We start from the raw sequence: 16,817 nt of genomic DNA on the forward strand, positions 1-16,817 counted from the left end.
ATTTACCGACTTACAGGTACGCGTGGATTATACAGGAGACCTTCTCTTCGCCAACTGCCACCTCACAGAGTTCTACTTCTCTAGCAAATTCAAGCAGCCAGAAACACCTACGCCACCTCAGAAGAACATTACACAGAGATAGAGAGAAACAAATCCAAAGGCGGTGTAAAGAAGAATACAATTCAAAGCAAACGAACCCTAACCATGTGTTTAGGGCTTCCATTCGCATCATCAGCTAAGAGAAATTGTTGAGTATACAAGCCTTTGATTTCGAGAGAAATGGGAGGCGACGATGGTAAACAGAATAAGGATAATCCATGGACGTCGTCAAACAAACCCTATCAAGAAAAAGAGGAAGACATGAAGATTTGGGGGATTTTGCTCTTCGGCCTAATTGGTGCCACTGCCACCACTCTCGCCGTAAGTGATTTACAATTCCATCCCTTTTCTTGTTACAAGTGCTTTAGGTGTTTTTTTATTTTTAATTAGGGAATTAGAATTAGAGGTTCTTAATCCAACATGTACAGTAGGCTCTATAAATATTGCGTTGAAACTTTGAGTGAACGTGAAATGTAATTTGCAACATTTCTGCGCTTAATTGTGAAATTGATAGCTATATACGTTATATGAATGAAATGAAACAGCCTTTAAGACGTAGTAATTTTTTTTTTTTTTTTGTTAAATTTGAAACACACTACTGATAGACCAAATGGCACTGCTAGGGTTTACGAATCTGCATTGTATAACTAATCAGTTATTAGTTCGTCAGCTTGTAAAGTCCGTATTCAGCATCAATACAAGCCACTCATGAATTAGAATTTATTAAATTGCAATTACAATTGTTTGAATATTTTAGCCAAGGTATGTGGCATGTTGGCACTTTGACCAATTGTTTGCGAATACATTTCTTATGGATAAATGAAAGAAATGAGAAATAGAAAATGAATAAGTAAATACACTAACACGCGATTATAAAATGTAGAAGACGAGGTTGATTAGAAAGTGTTATATGTTGCTTAATTTCAGGATGGAATATTTTCTCTTCCAATATATAAAATGTTCCGGATTTTACTATGCAAACAAGATTGAGGCATGATGGAAAATTTTCATACATCTTAAACAAGGAGGCGCAGAATTTCACATTTATGGATTATTATCAGTCTCATTGCTGTCATTTACTTTAGGCTTGCTGAATATCATACTGTTATCCAGTAACAAAGGCTTAATCCCTTGGATACAAGTGACTTATCATTGCTTCACTGTATATTCGATTATAAGATAGAAAGAAAGTAGTTATCATGCTGAGTGCTCTATGTGGTGCTCTAAAATTAACCGACTGAGGCATCTCTGCTACATGAGAACTTTTCCTTCTTGGTATTCTCGGCTCACATTCTGTTAGATACTACTTTTGATTGTTTTAGCAATTTGGCAGGTTGGCCAACTGCGAAGGACTGTTGATTGGTTCTATGTTCAGGTAGTACATGTTCTATTTTTGACAACTTGCTATTTATGCTGGCATTTGCTTGTGTTTAGTAGTCCGAATTAGCAAATCCTGACAGTTTGGCCGTTCTGCTTTCTGTGTTATATTTAATTTCACCCTTGAATGTTGAAGTCAACCCTTAGTTATCAGTTTCTGTTGATTTCAAAATTTATTTAATTTTTTCCTGTAATTTAGCAACTTAGGACCATGCTTGCTGCTTTCTGTAATTCAACAATTTTATTCTAGTGAAACTCCAAGTTATCATCTGTATGTTGCTTTGGTGATAAGGACATAGCCCACCCTCTTATTTAATGTGTTCATACCTACATTTCAAGATCAATCAACCTATATAGGTCAAATAAGTATTTCGTGGTGAGTGGAACAAACGATCTTAATTTTTTCCGAGTTAGATGTACCGTTTCCTGAAGCATATTGTGTCTATATTTGTTATTTTGACGGTGGAAACACTTGTAGAAGATGTTTGTTGTTATTCATCTGTTGTCTATGCTAGCCAGGGGTCTATTATCCACCTTTACCTGTCTTGCATACATAGTTATTTCTTGTATTATATTGTTATCATTCATGCAACTTGTTCTATAAGGATGCTTTTGATCGGTTGTATTTACTAGAGGAATGTTTTCTGCTAAAGGTAAAATTTGGAATATTGTTCTAGAGGATTAGATTGCTTAGCATGCCTCAAAAAAGAGATTATATTTTGAATGAGTAAACTTATTATGTTCTTGTTTACCAAAAAAAGAAAAAAAATGAAAAGAAAAAAGGAATGTTAATTTACTAGTGAAGCTGATCATTCGTGTAATTGCACCACAAAAGCTGACCAGGTCACAATCATCATGGAAAGGAGGATCTGGCAGCTCTTTCCGTTCAAGCTTTCAGGAGGAAGCATGGAAAAGGTATAATCGTCGCATGCAAGAGGAGTATGAAGAAGAACTGGAGAGAGTTGTGAGTTCTGTCTTCAATTTTGTAATATTTTTCTGTTGCAAATTTTTTTTTTTCTTTATAGGCTAAAGGATGATGATAATACTGCGTGGAAGTTATCATGTTAAATACTTATAATGTTGTTTCTATCTAGAAGGTTAGGAACTTCTCAAACTTTAGATTGCTTTCTTCACAATTTTGAAAACTAATCTTTTGCTGGTAGGTCTTCATGATTTTTGTGGGAGAAAATCTTAGGCGGAAAAGTTGGAAAGAGTAAAGAGTTGAATGTCATATAGATATGAACTTGACCTTTTTACTGATTTGCCACACTATGCTTATCTTATCTTCTGAATCACTCCTCTCGTCTTCAATTTTGTGCAATCCTTTCATTTTCTGTAATGTGATTTGAAAACAGGGTTGCCAGGTTTTTATTAGAGATCTTGAGAAAAGATGAACAAGGCATTTTGTTTAATTTTTTAAGATTTCTTCATGTTAACAACCATGTTATCATGTTTCCTTTTACTTCTGCCCGTAGTCATGAATTGCTTAGTGATAAAATTACTTATGCAATGTTTAAAATCTGCTCATTCTGTAAGATTGTGCAAATCACATTGTGGACAGCTTTATGCTGTAATTTACATTTTTGTTTTCCCATTTAATCTTCATTTGAGCAGTTATAATGAATATAATATTTTGGTGTTAGAGAAGTAAACATCAATCTGTTTAGCTTCTAATAAAAATATGCTGATTGAGCCTGCCAGACAAAGAGAAGTACAAAAGGATTTGGATTGATAGCAATTATCTTAACCAGTAAGCTAGTATAGAAGCTCGTCTAGCAAGAGTGAGATTACTTGTATTGAAAGACAATGATACAGTAATGCTAAGCATATCTTCTTCTTTCATCAATTTCTGTGTTGAAATCAGTTTTAAGTTCTTAGATACCCTGTTAAAAAGGTTTTGTCGAAGTGAGGTATTAGGCTTGCACATTGGATACAAAAGGTGTGGCGGATATATTAGCATCAGGGCTAGCTTTGTCCTGTGTGTCAAAACTACACTTTGGTAAATTTTGATTTGTAATTCTGTGCTTGGCGGGTTAGCTCTTACTGTGGTAATCTTGTTAATTATATGTTTGTTTTTGTGCTATCTTATTATTGTCTATGGTTTTTCTCCTCTTTGTAGGAACGTATAAGACGAATGCAAAGTGTGTTTAACAGAGAGAGGAACAAATACAAAAGGGGCTATGAGAGCTGGAAGGAAAATGGTCAAGGTGCATTTCATCAACAATTCCAGCGAGATGATTGGTATTGGAAGACTGATACATCCCATAGAGATCGGAGAACTAATTACAGGGAAACTCCAAGAGCAAGTGTGGCTTATTCGTTATCACACCACTATTCTGTTTTGGGTCTTGACAGGTGAGGATAAGTGTTACAGAAACTTGGTTGCCATGAGTACTGGCAATAATGTTAACTTCCTTTCTGTTCATTTTTCTCTAATCAAGGTAGTAAAGATAACAAGCTGTCCCTATCAAGAATTATTGGAATTTATTGCACCAAAGTTGAAAGATTATCCTTCTCTTTTTTAGACATTGAAACATCTTTCTAAAAAATTGGTAGCCTGTATGTGGCTTTAATTTATGCACAATATGATATGTCAACAACATCTTGTCTCTCATTTTGGATGTTCCTTCCATGCTGTAGACAGATGATTTTTTTTTCCCCAATATGCCTCTTGGATGTGGTTATGTCCTGTCCCAATTAGTTTAGCTTCTTTTGTTATTTGATCATCTAGACATGTAGTGGTTGTTTAATTGTGGATAGTGGGTGGCTAGAGATAAAAGATATAAATCAAATCAATTGGCAGTCTAGACATGTTCAAATTCTCTTAATTTTTGTTTTAAGTGTTATAAGTACACATTTGGTGTTCATCTGAAGAGAGTATACTGCAAAGTTCATACAGTACTCCTTAGAAGACTAAAAGGAGAGAATATCTCTTAAAACCAGGATACAACCTTTTTTTGTGTTTTAGATCTAAATTGTTTTTGTAACAAGAACCTTCATTAAAACATGGTGTATTGGGGGAGATTTTTATGCTATTTGATATCCAAGTGAGAGATCAGGAGATATCCGTCATTATCCAGCTATGATGGAGTTCTTAGATTTCATTTTTGATCAGGGTCTTATGGACATCGCTCTCGTGGGCAGAAAAGTTGCATGGTCTAACAATTGCAGTGATCAATGTTGGTAAAGAATTGATAGTTTTCTACTCTCTCTTGATTGGGAAGAACAATTTCTTGATGTAGTTCAGAGGAGGCTTCCTTGACTCTTGTCAGGCTACTTCTCGTTGATGCTCAATTGTGGGCTTTGTGGATCAAATGAAAACATTGTGGAAGTCAATCAATTTTTAGGGCTCCCCTAGTTTTGTGTTGCAACATAAAAAAAAAATGGAATGAAGAGATCTTTGGTAATATAGGTAAGGGGAAAAGGATTTAGTGGATGGTATTTGAGAGCTTGATATCATTGCAGAAGGTGGAAAATTGATTGAGGAGGGAAGGGTGAGAAAGGAGGAATTTTATAGGGAATTGGAGAGATTGATTCTTATTGAAGGAGTGAGCTGGGGGCAGAAATTTAGGGCTCTTTGGTTGAGAGAGGGAGATAACAACACAGTTTTTTCACTGGGTGGCAAATTTGAATAGTTTCCCCAAAGAAATAATATCGTGGATTCTTTAGTTTTTAAGCAGTCATTATCTTCAAATTCCACATAAATAATGGTGGGCATAGTGCAATTTTATACGCAGCTTTATTCAGAACAGTATAGTTGGAGGCCAAACCTAGATGGTCTTTCTTTCAATTTCGTTGGTGACGATAAGGGTTCTTGGTTGGAAAGAGAATAATGTCGAACTTGCAGTGTCTCATCTTTTGTTTGCAAATGACACTTTGATCTTTTGTGAGGCTAATCGTTACCAAATTTGTAATTTGCATTGCCTCTTTTTATGTTTCGAGGCAGTTTCGGAGTTAAAGATTAATTTATCAAGATCAGAGATAATTCTAGTCAGTGAAGTGGATGGTGTAGAAAGTTTGGCTAGTATTTTATGGTGTAGGGTGGCTTTGCTACTGATGAAGCATTTGGGTCTTCCATTAGGTGTGTCATACAAGTCTACTTTTATATGGAGCGGCATTGTAGAAAAAATGGAAGGTTAAAGGAGGTTGTATTTGTCAAAGGTAGGATGACCTTGATTAAAAGTACTTTGTCCAATTTGCATACGTTAGGTGTTCTCTTTTGTATTCTTACAATGTACGTATACGCTTTAATAAAAAAATTCGATTACTTATCAAGAAAAAAAGTTTCCATTCTTTTAAGCTAGAGTTAATTTCCTCTATAGCTGTGTTTGATGCACTTCATGAGTCATATTTGATCCATACTAGGGAAAGCTAATATGTTGGATACGCATTCTTGCAATTAGATTAAAAAAAAATTAATTAATTAATTTCTTTCTTTCTTTTTTTGCTTGTCCTTGGGAACAGGTACAGAACAACACCATATTCCGATGCTGAGATTAAGGTATTCTTCGAATTCAAAACTCTCTCTTTGGCATCTCTTTTAGAAAGCTTTACCTTTTTTTCAAAAAAAAAAAAAATTTCAGGAAATGGATATTCAATAAATCTTAAACTGTGAAGGTCCATTATACTTCTAATTTTCAGTATGGTCTAATTGGATAGTATATAATTATTATTGTCAACAATTTTATTATACTTGCAAATGTCCTTAGGCGCAGTTTAATGAAACATTGACTTGGAAAATATTACAACTGTGTTGCGAGCTATAAACTGTGCTCGATTTGTATCATTCAACAAATAGTTATAGCATGTGTGATGTATATTAAAAACATACATTACACCTCCTGATATTGTTCATAATCACCATTCAATTTTCATTTTAATTTGTAATTTTTTGCTGGATTTAAAGTTCTTTAGGTTATAGCGTTATGAATGCTGTGCTAGAGCCCAATTTTTGAACAAACAGTTTTAATCACAGTTGGGGAATGCCCGTGCTCTGTGACATTTCATCAACTCAGATGTTCATGGATTTACTGTGTTGTTTTCTCTTTGTTCTTCAGTTCTTTGATAATTTCATATCTCCTGCAGTGGTAAATATGTTACTTTTTATCCTTGCAGACAGCATTTAGGACCAAGGCGAAGGAGTTTCACCCAGATCAGAACCAGAATAATAAAGGTGGGTCATTACTTTGCTTCTTCTTTTTTCTTTTTTTTTTGGTTTAATTTTATTGCTTGTGTTTTGTTGCAGAGGCTGCTGAGGCGAAGTTCAAAGAGGTGATGTCGTCCTATGATGCCATAAAGGAAGAAAGAAAGAACTTGAACTTGTAATTTGCACAACTCTGCAAGGAAATTGTTGAGGCGTAAAAGAAAGCATGGCGTTGTGTTATACAGCTGCACAATACACAAATCTTTTCTTTACAGTATTAGTTCTCACCATAAAATGATTAAATTGGAATTATTTTGAGAGCGAGGTTTTCTAGATGGTGGTTTTTTTCACTTACGCGTCAAGGGTTGGTGATGTAATTATAGGAGCATATCACCGCGTGTATCTCCCTTGTAATGTGTGAGATTTTGTAACAAGTAATAATTCAATTATTGTCCTGCCCATTACTTATTAAATAAAGTAAATGAATAAACAATGGTAATTTTTGTGTGGGCCAGATAAAATTTCATTAAAACTAAAAGAAATATAGGAGGGGGCTGTGGACCTTAACAAACACCCAAATAAAGTCGATGCAGAACTCACAGAAAACACAAAACCAAAAATAGGCTAAAGAAGAGGTCCAGTCTAATATTTTAGACCTTATTGGCTCGAAGGCTCAGAAAAAGACTACTGGATTTGCAGTTTCTGATTAAAAACAAAAAAAAAAAATTAGAGAGGAGGTTGGGTGATAAAAAATGGTAATTCATTTCAGTGAAATTATCCGTCTTAATTTAAATTTATGTCGGGAATTTTACAGCATTAATTTTTTTGGCTAAGCCATGGCATTGATTTCTGAGGTGGGAGATTATTCTCAACTTTATTTATATTTCACTTAGCAATGCCTTCCCGAGTAAAATGACTGGACAAGAAGCATGAAGAAGGGATTTTACAATCTGAGAGCTAATTAAATAAATTAGAAACAAATTCTATATACCTGAAGAAAAGAAGTTGCCAACGCACTAGAAAGAACAAGTCCTAAAAACCAAAGCATGTATTGATACACTTATCGTTTTCGTTTTCGATGTATTCACCATCCCCTCCCTCAACTTTGAAAAGGGGAAGGCAGATACCACTACAAATTGGCTTGTCTTGATAGCAGCTGCCGATTTTCAGCAACATTCTCTGTTGGCATCTCGCTTTAATGATCTTGGTTAACGGGCGGAGCTCTGTAATAAGCTGGAACAGTCGCAGGGAAGAACATCTGCCTAACTCCTTCTGCCTTGATAATGGGGAAGATGATTCCTGATGCACCCTGGAGTAAAGAAAACTCAAATTTTCAGAACTGAGAAGAGAAGTATCCTACTCTGTTTCTTCATTAAGATATAGATAAGAGACAAGAGAGACAGAGAGAGAGAGAGGGTAAGTAAATAAAGTAAAGAAAGAAGTTCATACTGACCGAAATTAATCTGGCTCCAATCCAGATGCGTGAAGGCGAAGGAAAGGGCACCAATAAACGGCCAACACCAAAAACCGCAACAGCAAAGAAATGGAGAACCAAGCTCAGTGGGCGAGGGTTCAGCCCAGAGAGTAGAGAAACTGGTCCTGTTGAGAATACACCCCCAAGACTTAAATAATCAAAGCAAGCCTCGCGCATTTCCTTCCTCGCTCGGTCAGGTGAAGCACAAAAGACCTTGTACAAGGCACCTGCCAAAGTATTAATTGTGGATGCCACTGGCTGCAAATTGAAACATTAAGATATACTCAGTTAACTTCCTATTGTAACAAAGCACAAAAGAGAAAGCCTGCACCACTAAAGCTTGAATGGTATCAAGAACAGCATATCATTACAACTAACCTTACGCAAGGTGTAAAAGGATTCAAGATACTTGCAGAGTGTAGGTGCATCATGTAGGTCTCGCAAAGGCTTGAGGAGATCCCGCAGCACAACAATATCAGACAATGCCACAGTCATTCCTCCCCCAGTTAAGGGGTGGCGCATGTTGAATGCATCCCCCATTAACAAGGCTCCAGGGGTAGGATGGGGAGCAGCCGGCATGCTTCTGTTGGGCATTGTCCTTATGTTACCTCTATCAACAGCAGCTACAAAAGCATCGTGTATTTCAGGCGGAACCTGTGATAGAAATGTCACTTGGTGAATCAGAGCATTTTAATTTTAAATCATATATCAAAAACAAAGATGAGAAAAAACTTGGTAATAATGAAATGCAACAACAATATTAAGGCTGCAAGATATTTGGAAACATGTGGAGCACATATGCACCTGAGGGGCCACCATGGTCTTCAAATAGTTCGCCATTTCACCATTTGCAATAGAGGGAACTTTCTGTCCAGGTACATCAACCAGACAGCGAACCTCTGTGCTACTAATAGGATAAAACAAAATGGGGGAAGGGTCTGCTAGTATGACATGACCATGATTTGCATAAGGAAGTTCGCAATTCTCCAGAACCAAACCAACAAAACAAGAGGGACTATCAACCTGCAGACAACGAGATATACATGATTAAAGTTTCTATAAGCTACTTAGTTGTCACAAATGGGAGATGAGTATTCTCAGCAATGCAAGCATATAAAAAGGATAACTAAATTTTAAGATCTTAGCAACTTCACAAACAAAGAAAAACCAATTTTCAATTGCAGATATGGTTTTTGTTCAATGGGTGAGATTGAGAGGGAACCATACCTGAGGATTGCAAAGAGAGCGACGCAAGTTTGAGAAACAGCCATCGCAAACAATGGTTAGAGGTGCATATGCTGTCAGTACTTTGCCATCTTTAGTCTTGTACTGCACACCTTTAATTGTTCCATTTTCCTCGAGCAAAGAAGTAACGGTTCCTTGCTCCAATCGTACACTGGAGAAAATCGAAAAAGAAGGCATAACTACTGGTGAACAGAAATCAAGAGAACAAGATACAACCATCCTCTAACATAATGACACATCAGATAGTTACTATATCATGACACTGAGATAAAGGAAACCTTGAAATCCATAGGCATGCAGAAAATACAATGAGCAGCAACATTTGAAAAAATTAACATATTGTGGATATCTACTAAGGAAGATAAGTTATACTTGGGAAGGGTTGCAGCCTTCTCCCGCATCCTCTGTATGAAGCGCCCATTGTGAAAGCTCCTTCCAGACACATCTGAATGAAATTTCTCCAAGGGATAAGAGAGCCGGGTGTTTTTCCCATCCTTAAAAAGAGCATAACCAAACACTTGCTGAGCATCAATGCCCTTTACACAGTCTGCAATTATAAACAATACATATCATTTAACAACCCACTTCCTCTAATTGGAGGTAAGCAAGAAATATAGTTGATAAGCTTAAATTTAAGCTACCTTCAAGCCCCAACTCGATTAATTTTAGGTAGCCTCCAGGCTGTAACAGTTCACCAACAATTCGGTCAGGCTCTGTTAAATCTCTTTCAATCACATGCACTCTACGTCCATCCTGCAATTTTAAAGCACAAAATCAATACATACTTGAGAATATCTTTACTGGGATTTTTTTTATTGGCTAAAAAGAAAACCAACGGAATTCTTACTTAACAAAATGCTAAAGACCATAAACAACCCAATTTGAGATATTTTACATCTTACAATAGAACAAACTAACGGCAAGAGTCAAAAAAACAAGATATGCTAGCATGAATACAGAGATCAACCCAAAGGCCTATCTAATTATTTGTAATATAAATATAAGCCCCAAATCCGAAGTACTTGAGGTTCTGACATATGTCCCAATATGAAGTAAAAGCTTTTTTTTTTTTCACACGATAATCAAAGCAATGCCATTTTGCTTACATTACTTCATTTGAAACTATTTTATCAAAATTCTTAAGGACTTTAAAATTTTATTTTTTCCAAATTTTCTCTATTTATTTCTAAGCATGAAAAAATCAATGCTTTTTTACACTCTTATTTTCACTTTCCAACAATTCTCAATGACTCTTCTTTCTTAATATTATTAAATTACTTTTTTGTTATTTAACTGTACCAGTTGAATAGTAACATGAATCTATTGATGGTGTCATGTATGGATATAATTCACACAAATGTCAAATCATATGCAGTGCATCAAGAAACTAGTGGGTTGTGTAAAAAAACACCTCAGAGCTTAACTTTCAAGCATGATTCACGTAGTATTCATGTATTTAGCCATAAAGTCAGTATTAGAGATAATTGCAACACCATTATTAGAGGAGTGGGACACAAAGATGGCTGCCAAATTAGATTGTAAAAGATTAAAGTACAAAATTTGTCACTAATTCAAATACATGGTTAAATGCCCAGTTTGTCCTATCCAAAGTGACGAATGATGCAAAAACAGAAATGTGTGAAATCAGCATTCAAAGTTTTAAGCATATTCCCACTATGAGTCAAAAATGTGGTTTACTAGAAATAATCCATTCGTACAAGTCAGACCCCACCAAAAATACTCAATTATTTACTGATAAATAATAGATGCATGGTACTATAAATCGAATAAAATTTAGCCTAAAAGTGGAATTCGAGTAAATAAAAGTTGCACGCAAACATTAATTTTTTCCACGTTCAAGACTTATGGGTAATATAATTTACAAAGTGGAAGTAACGAAGTAATCATGTAAACGATTATGTCTATAAACGCACGATTGTAATTTTAGGGCCATGTTCCATCGCACCTCTGATAGATTTGAAATTTTCAACCACACTGAAAAAGACCCATGTCAAAAAATAACTCTTCTAAAATATCTGTGATGGCGACTCAAAAATTCAACAACCTCCTCAGATAGCAAACGTGATACCACGACAAACCATATTGTTTGCAACAACTTAATTCAAGTTGTGGATCAAAACGCGTATCTGAATAGCTATTTTACAGATCATATAGAGCCTAATATTGAAATTCCCCACCCCCCCCCCCCCAAAAAAAAAAAAAAATTACAAACTATAAATTGAAAAGTTGCATAAGAAAACGAAATATAAAATTGAAAAGTTGCTTAAGAAAACGAAATATATAGTCCAGGCGGGACTGCCACATCAAAATCATCAACAAATTCAACATATTGTAACTGTAAATCCATAAAAAGAGCCGTATGAAACAACTAAACCTGTGAAATTCGCTAAAAACCCTCGCAAATGATTAACCCAACTACCAAGGTACGACTCGTGCACCGCAGATTACAAGTAGCACACGGCAGGCCGGAGTTTTGATAAGAAACGAGATTTTCAGCCTTAAGAAATGAAGTAAATCCATAACTATTTTCGCATTTATCAAAAAAAAAAATACAAATAATAATCGAAATATGATTAAAAACGAAAGCGCAATCCAGGTACACAGTTAAGAGACGACTAGCTAGAAAGGAGAAAAAATATTCGCATTTATCAAAAGCTCTGCTTGGTTGCCTAGAAACTGCAAGAAAGCAAAAGAGAAAAAAAAATATATATACTGAGAATTAGAAATATCTTAAATCACCTTGGCGAGAGTGTGAGCGAGAGCAGCGCCGGCGACGCCGGCTCCGACGATGATGACGTCGACGTCGCCGTTACCGGATCCGCATTCTCCGTTAGTGGTGGTGGTGACGCTCTCCACGCACTCGCTTCTCGCCTCCGAAGAAACTCCGGCACGGTTCTTCTTGGCCATCAAGCTATAAATCGCCACAAGCCCCAACACCGAGGCCAAGATCCATCCAAACAAGCTCTGATCCATCATTTTTTCCAATGCCAACCTCTCGCTAGCTCACCACAGACCACCACGACTCTCACTCGCTGTAATCTCTCTGTTGTTTGGTTCTCTCTGTCTGTGCTGTGTGCAATTGTGCTGTGATTCTCTCTCCTCGCTGGCTGTGCCTTTTTATCTTTCTTTTTCTTTTTGTACAAAGCCGTTGTTTGTTATGAGAATTTTCGGGAAGTATGGAAGTGTGTTTTTATATGCCTCACGAGTAACGAGGACAAGCTAGAGCTCAACTTGAACGTCTCCATGCTAATTTGCGCTGGGTTAGCGTTTGGGCTTAAACTACGCACCACAAGATTTGCAGCTTTAATTAATTATATATAAGCTAATTTACTAGTCACCCTTTATGAACAAAAGCCATAGAATTAGGAGTCTATCCCCAATAAGAAATCAAAGAATACAAAAAGTCATGGTCAACCAAGAGTGGGTAAAAGTTAATTAATTATTCTATAAGTAGCCGTATACTTATTCTGTAATCCATAAATGTTTAACCGGTTCAGTTTTGTTTTGGGCATGTTAAAAAATGGAATTTGATCGGCTATTTAATTTTGGACAAAGTTTTCTCCAAAAGCAGATCAATTCAATTTATTAACTCTATTAGAAATGCATATGAGAATTACACGTCAATTTAATAGATGTTGAGTATACACCATGACTGGCGTGTGTAAAAGAAAATTCAGTCCCCATGTTAGAAAGATGTCACAAATGTAAATGGTTAATATGCATAGGTATAGTAGGCCAAAACCCACAGGTTCAAGCTATTGGATTAAGCGGTGTCCTACCATATTATATTATAGTCTTACTAAAAGACTTCTCAATGTATCATTCTCCCTAATGAGTAATATCAAAACTGATTGTGGTGTTGCGGTATGGTATGAATACCAAAGGCACAGACAAAAATTATTGTAGTAGGGACAAAGGTACAAGGTGTAAGTGCGAGTGCGAGTGTTTCTTTTTTTTAAAAAAAATGTCCGCACAAAGAGAAAACGAAATTCGAATTAGTAATTTTCGCTTCATAAGGCGTGGTTCTCAGCTTGCGAGTAGTTAATATAATATAATTGAGCTCAATATCGTAGGCTTAAATGAACAAAAATTTGCTACAAACTAGTTTGTAACAAGTTTATGTAAATTCATCTAATAAAGTGACATGTGCCCCTTAACATGTAAAAAGCACATGTTATTCGCACATGTTTTTTTTTTATAATAACATGTGCTTCTTACATGTGTTTTAGTTATGAGACACATGTCTTTAATTTATTATATGAGTTTGTATGAATCAATTACAAGCCAGTTTGTAGCATATTTTTATGCGCTTTAAACTATTGGGTTTAACGATATACTAACCTACTATATTATAGTCTCACTAAAAGACTTTTCAAAATATCAATCTAATTACGGACAAAATTATGGTTTTAAATATGATGGACGGAATTAAAAAGAAATAAATTAGGGAATTAAAAATTCTGATTTTGAAAAAGGAATAGGGAAATTTTAAAAAAAAAAGAAGAAAAAGATTGAAAAGACATTTTAGAGGATTGTGGACCTCATTGTCCTTTAATTCAATCTCGTAGCTCATTGTCAATACTTGAAAAGAGTGGTTGGAGGTTGGATGTTGGGGGTTGAAGTGTAATGTGGAAGCTAATATCTCACAAAGATACACATCAAAATTGTAGAAATGTCAAGTTTTAGGTCGCGTACACGATTCCGAATTTATATTATTTATATACGTTTGCCTAATTACGATTTGGACATTCTATGAGCTCTAAATTCTAATAAATCTTTAATTTTTTTGCTTAACATAAGTCTAATTTTTGTCTTATTTTTTTTTATTTAAAAATAAAATAAAATGGAAAAAATGTTTAAAGTAAATATATTTTTTGTTATTCTTTTATTTGGTATTTTTTAAAAAATAAAAATAATATTTTTCTTCATAAAAATGGTTTTTTTTTTTTCTTTTTTCTTTTTTAAAATGCCATAATTCCCTAGCCACCAATAATTTAAAGACAGCTGGATTCACTGGGGTGGGCGACTAATAAGGCGGCCACGTCCACGTTGTATTTAATGAACCAGTGGGTGTTAAATCAAGGGGCCAATATCATCTGGTGTGCTGGTCAAAAGCCTCAAAGTCAAAGAAAATTACCTACATGAATTATAACCTTTATTGTTTAATTAATTGCAATTAATTATGTTTGGCTGTATTTTCAATATGGGATATGGGAGCGTATGTCCGGCAGAATGGGGCTCGGATTATCTGGTACCCTTACCTGAATTGTGTTTATTGCACTTGTAATGGATAGTTCTCATTGTAACCTATCTAAATCCGTCAAAATCTATATGTATTAACATTTGCTCGTTGACGTATTTATATATATATAAGCTTGCATTCCAAAGATATTAATTAATTAAGCCGGTATGCTCGTTAATTTATTGCATTTTTAAATTTATGCATGTGTTGGAAGTGAGCAAGCGGATGATCATATCGGTGTAAATAGAATAACTTATTTATAGAGAACGTAGAGAGTACATATATAATCGACCATTATAAAAATGAACTAAAAAAATAAATAAATATTTTAATTCTTGCCAAAATCATTTCACGAAATATGTGTACGTGGTGGAAATGTTATTTTTCACTTCACTCTTTACTTATTTATTTTTTTGGAGATCGACAAATTAAATAATATTTTTGTTCCAATTTTTGCCTCTGCTCTTTTCTTTAAATTAAACTTTTCCATCCCTTATACATCTCTTATCCATCCTTTATTATTATTATTTTTTTATATAAAAAAAAATAAAAATCCATGGTTAATTTGAACATCTTTAATACAAAGATGAACAAGAGACGTGTTAGAGAATAAAGTCAAACATTCATATATATATATATATATATATATATATGCAAATATATATAAACAAGCTAATGAGTTGAGCCGAGCTTGTACAATTTTTATTTACAAACATTAATTGACTTTAGCTAAGTTTATACATGTATATCTCATTTAATAATGGAACGTAATTTTATGTTCATGAATGACTCATAATATTTCACGTCTAACTCTTAATTTTTCTAGGTTAGGGTTGAATCAATCACATGTTTATCAAATGAATTAACCCAAACATTCTCCATTAAGATGCCATAATAGAAGTCTTAATCCAAGGGCTAGAATATACAAGAATTGATACAACAAAGATGCAATCTTATAGGGCACCTTTTACAATCCGAATTGCTCTAAATTCTTTTATCTCTCTTGCTTCCGCTCTTTTTTTATTCTCTATTTCATCTTAATATCTTCTGCACCAGCAATTTTACTGCCCAAGTAGGTAAGTAAAACAAATTAATCTATTGACTTTGATGTTAATCATCAAGGATTAGCTCGATCGGAACCTCAAGTTCCACGAGGTTGACAAGCGATCACAGCACTAAATAAAGTAATCGACGAGGTAGGTAAGAGATGTAAAATATATAAAAGGATATGCGTTGAAGAATATCTCAGCAGCAAGTACGCACTCAGACAAGCATTAATTGCGTGTGAACTCTGAAGTAATTTTCCTCCTGTAAGTGGGATGCGGGCATTTGTCATTTGGGATTTGGCCAATTGCGTGTGATTAAAGTCAAGATTGCTTTTGAAGTCAAGCATCCTCCGATGGAGAAAAATGAGGGTTACGCCTACCCACACGGGAACTGTGCTCAGGATTTTCACACGCCGGCGTGCTACTCATGTTTGGGTGCGTTTTGATGGGACGGGACTTTTGGCGATGAAGATACTTCCACGTAATCCAATGAGTATTGGACGAACACTATTTTCCGCTGATGGACGTCTTGGAGTGTACTTGGCAAAAGAGTGAACTTGAAGAAGTGGATTGAAAGAGTAGTAGATTTGATTGATACATAAAAGAGGAATATATATATATATATATATATTTTGTATAAAAAAAAAAAAATTTTATTTTATAGTGATGAATTTGAAGAAGTGGATCGAAAGAGTAGTATATTTGATTGATATATATATATATAAAAAAAAAGGATAAGAATATTTTGTATAAAAAAATGAAAAAATTTATTTTATAGTAATTTTTTTTATTTGAATAGTAATAAAAAATAATTGATGTGATGAAAAAGGTAAGAACGCTAAAGTTAATTTTGAGATGAATAGTAAAGTTGATTTTTTATTTTTTCTTTCCCAATTCGATTCTTTGGCAAACAGTGCCCAAGAAAAGTGTAAGCAAGCGAGAGAATCAAACATTTGACATGGTTTGGCGGCGGAGTGTAAAATTTTCATTTTGCAAATATGAAAAGAATATTTGTAAAAAGACAATTTTACCCTTTACTTAAAAAGGACGAAGTACTCTCTGGTTGATTTGTGACAAGACAATTTTGTCATTCACTTAAAGAGGACCGGTTACTCTCCGTTGAAATTAAAGGGGAATGATTCATTTCGAGCATTAAAATGCTTGTGTTGA

The 16,817-nt window shown here is 34.8% G+C and overlaps 2 protein-coding genes across 3 annotated transcripts; one reads left to right on the forward strand and one right to left on the reverse strand.

The window, feature by feature from the left end:
• The first annotated feature begins 113 nt into the window (after positions 1 to 113).
• On the forward strand, positions 114 to 7,109 carry LOC132190178 (Chaperone DnaJ-domain superfamily protein). 2 transcript variants are annotated; one of them, XM_059605085.2, is made up of 7 exons: positions 114 to 420; positions 1,433 to 1,474; positions 2,312 to 2,440; positions 3,596 to 3,831; positions 5,941 to 5,977; positions 6,592 to 6,649; positions 6,722 to 7,109. In XM_059605085.2, the coding sequence occupies exons 1-7, from the start codon at positions 280 to 282 to the stop codon at positions 6,799 to 6,801; spliced, it is 723 nt and encodes a 240-aa protein (XP_059461068.2). In that variant the 5' UTR covers positions 114 to 279; the 3' UTR covers positions 6,802 to 7,109. The 2 variants fall into 2 exon arrangements, with proteins under 2 accessions (XP_059461068.2, XP_059461070.2); XM_059605087.2 differs by lacking the exon at positions 1,433 to 1,474.
• Positions 7,110 to 7,474: 365 nt separating this feature from the next.
• On the reverse strand, positions 7,475 to 12,523 carry LOC132189727 (squalene monooxygenase SE1). Its single transcript, XM_059604504.2, has 8 exons — positions 12,099 to 12,523; positions 9,980 to 10,091; positions 9,711 to 9,885; positions 9,321 to 9,489; positions 8,898 to 9,116; positions 8,472 to 8,747; positions 8,073 to 8,351; positions 7,475 to 7,928 (listed from the first exon to the last, which is right to left on the reverse strand). Exons 1-8 carry the CDS (start codon positions 12,333 to 12,335, stop codon positions 7,815 to 7,817), a joined length of 1,581 nt encoding a protein of 526 aa, XP_059460487.2. The 5' UTR covers positions 12,336 to 12,523; the 3' UTR covers positions 7,475 to 7,814.
• Positions 12,524 to 16,817: the final 4,294 nt, after the last annotated feature.

This window comes from Corylus avellana, chromosome 9 (genome assembly GCF_965113065.1).
Source record: "Corylus avellana chromosome 9, dhCorAvel1.hap1.2, whole genome shotgun sequence".
Classification (NCBI taxonomy): Eukaryota; Viridiplantae; Streptophyta; class Magnoliopsida; order Fagales; family Betulaceae; genus Corylus; species Corylus avellana.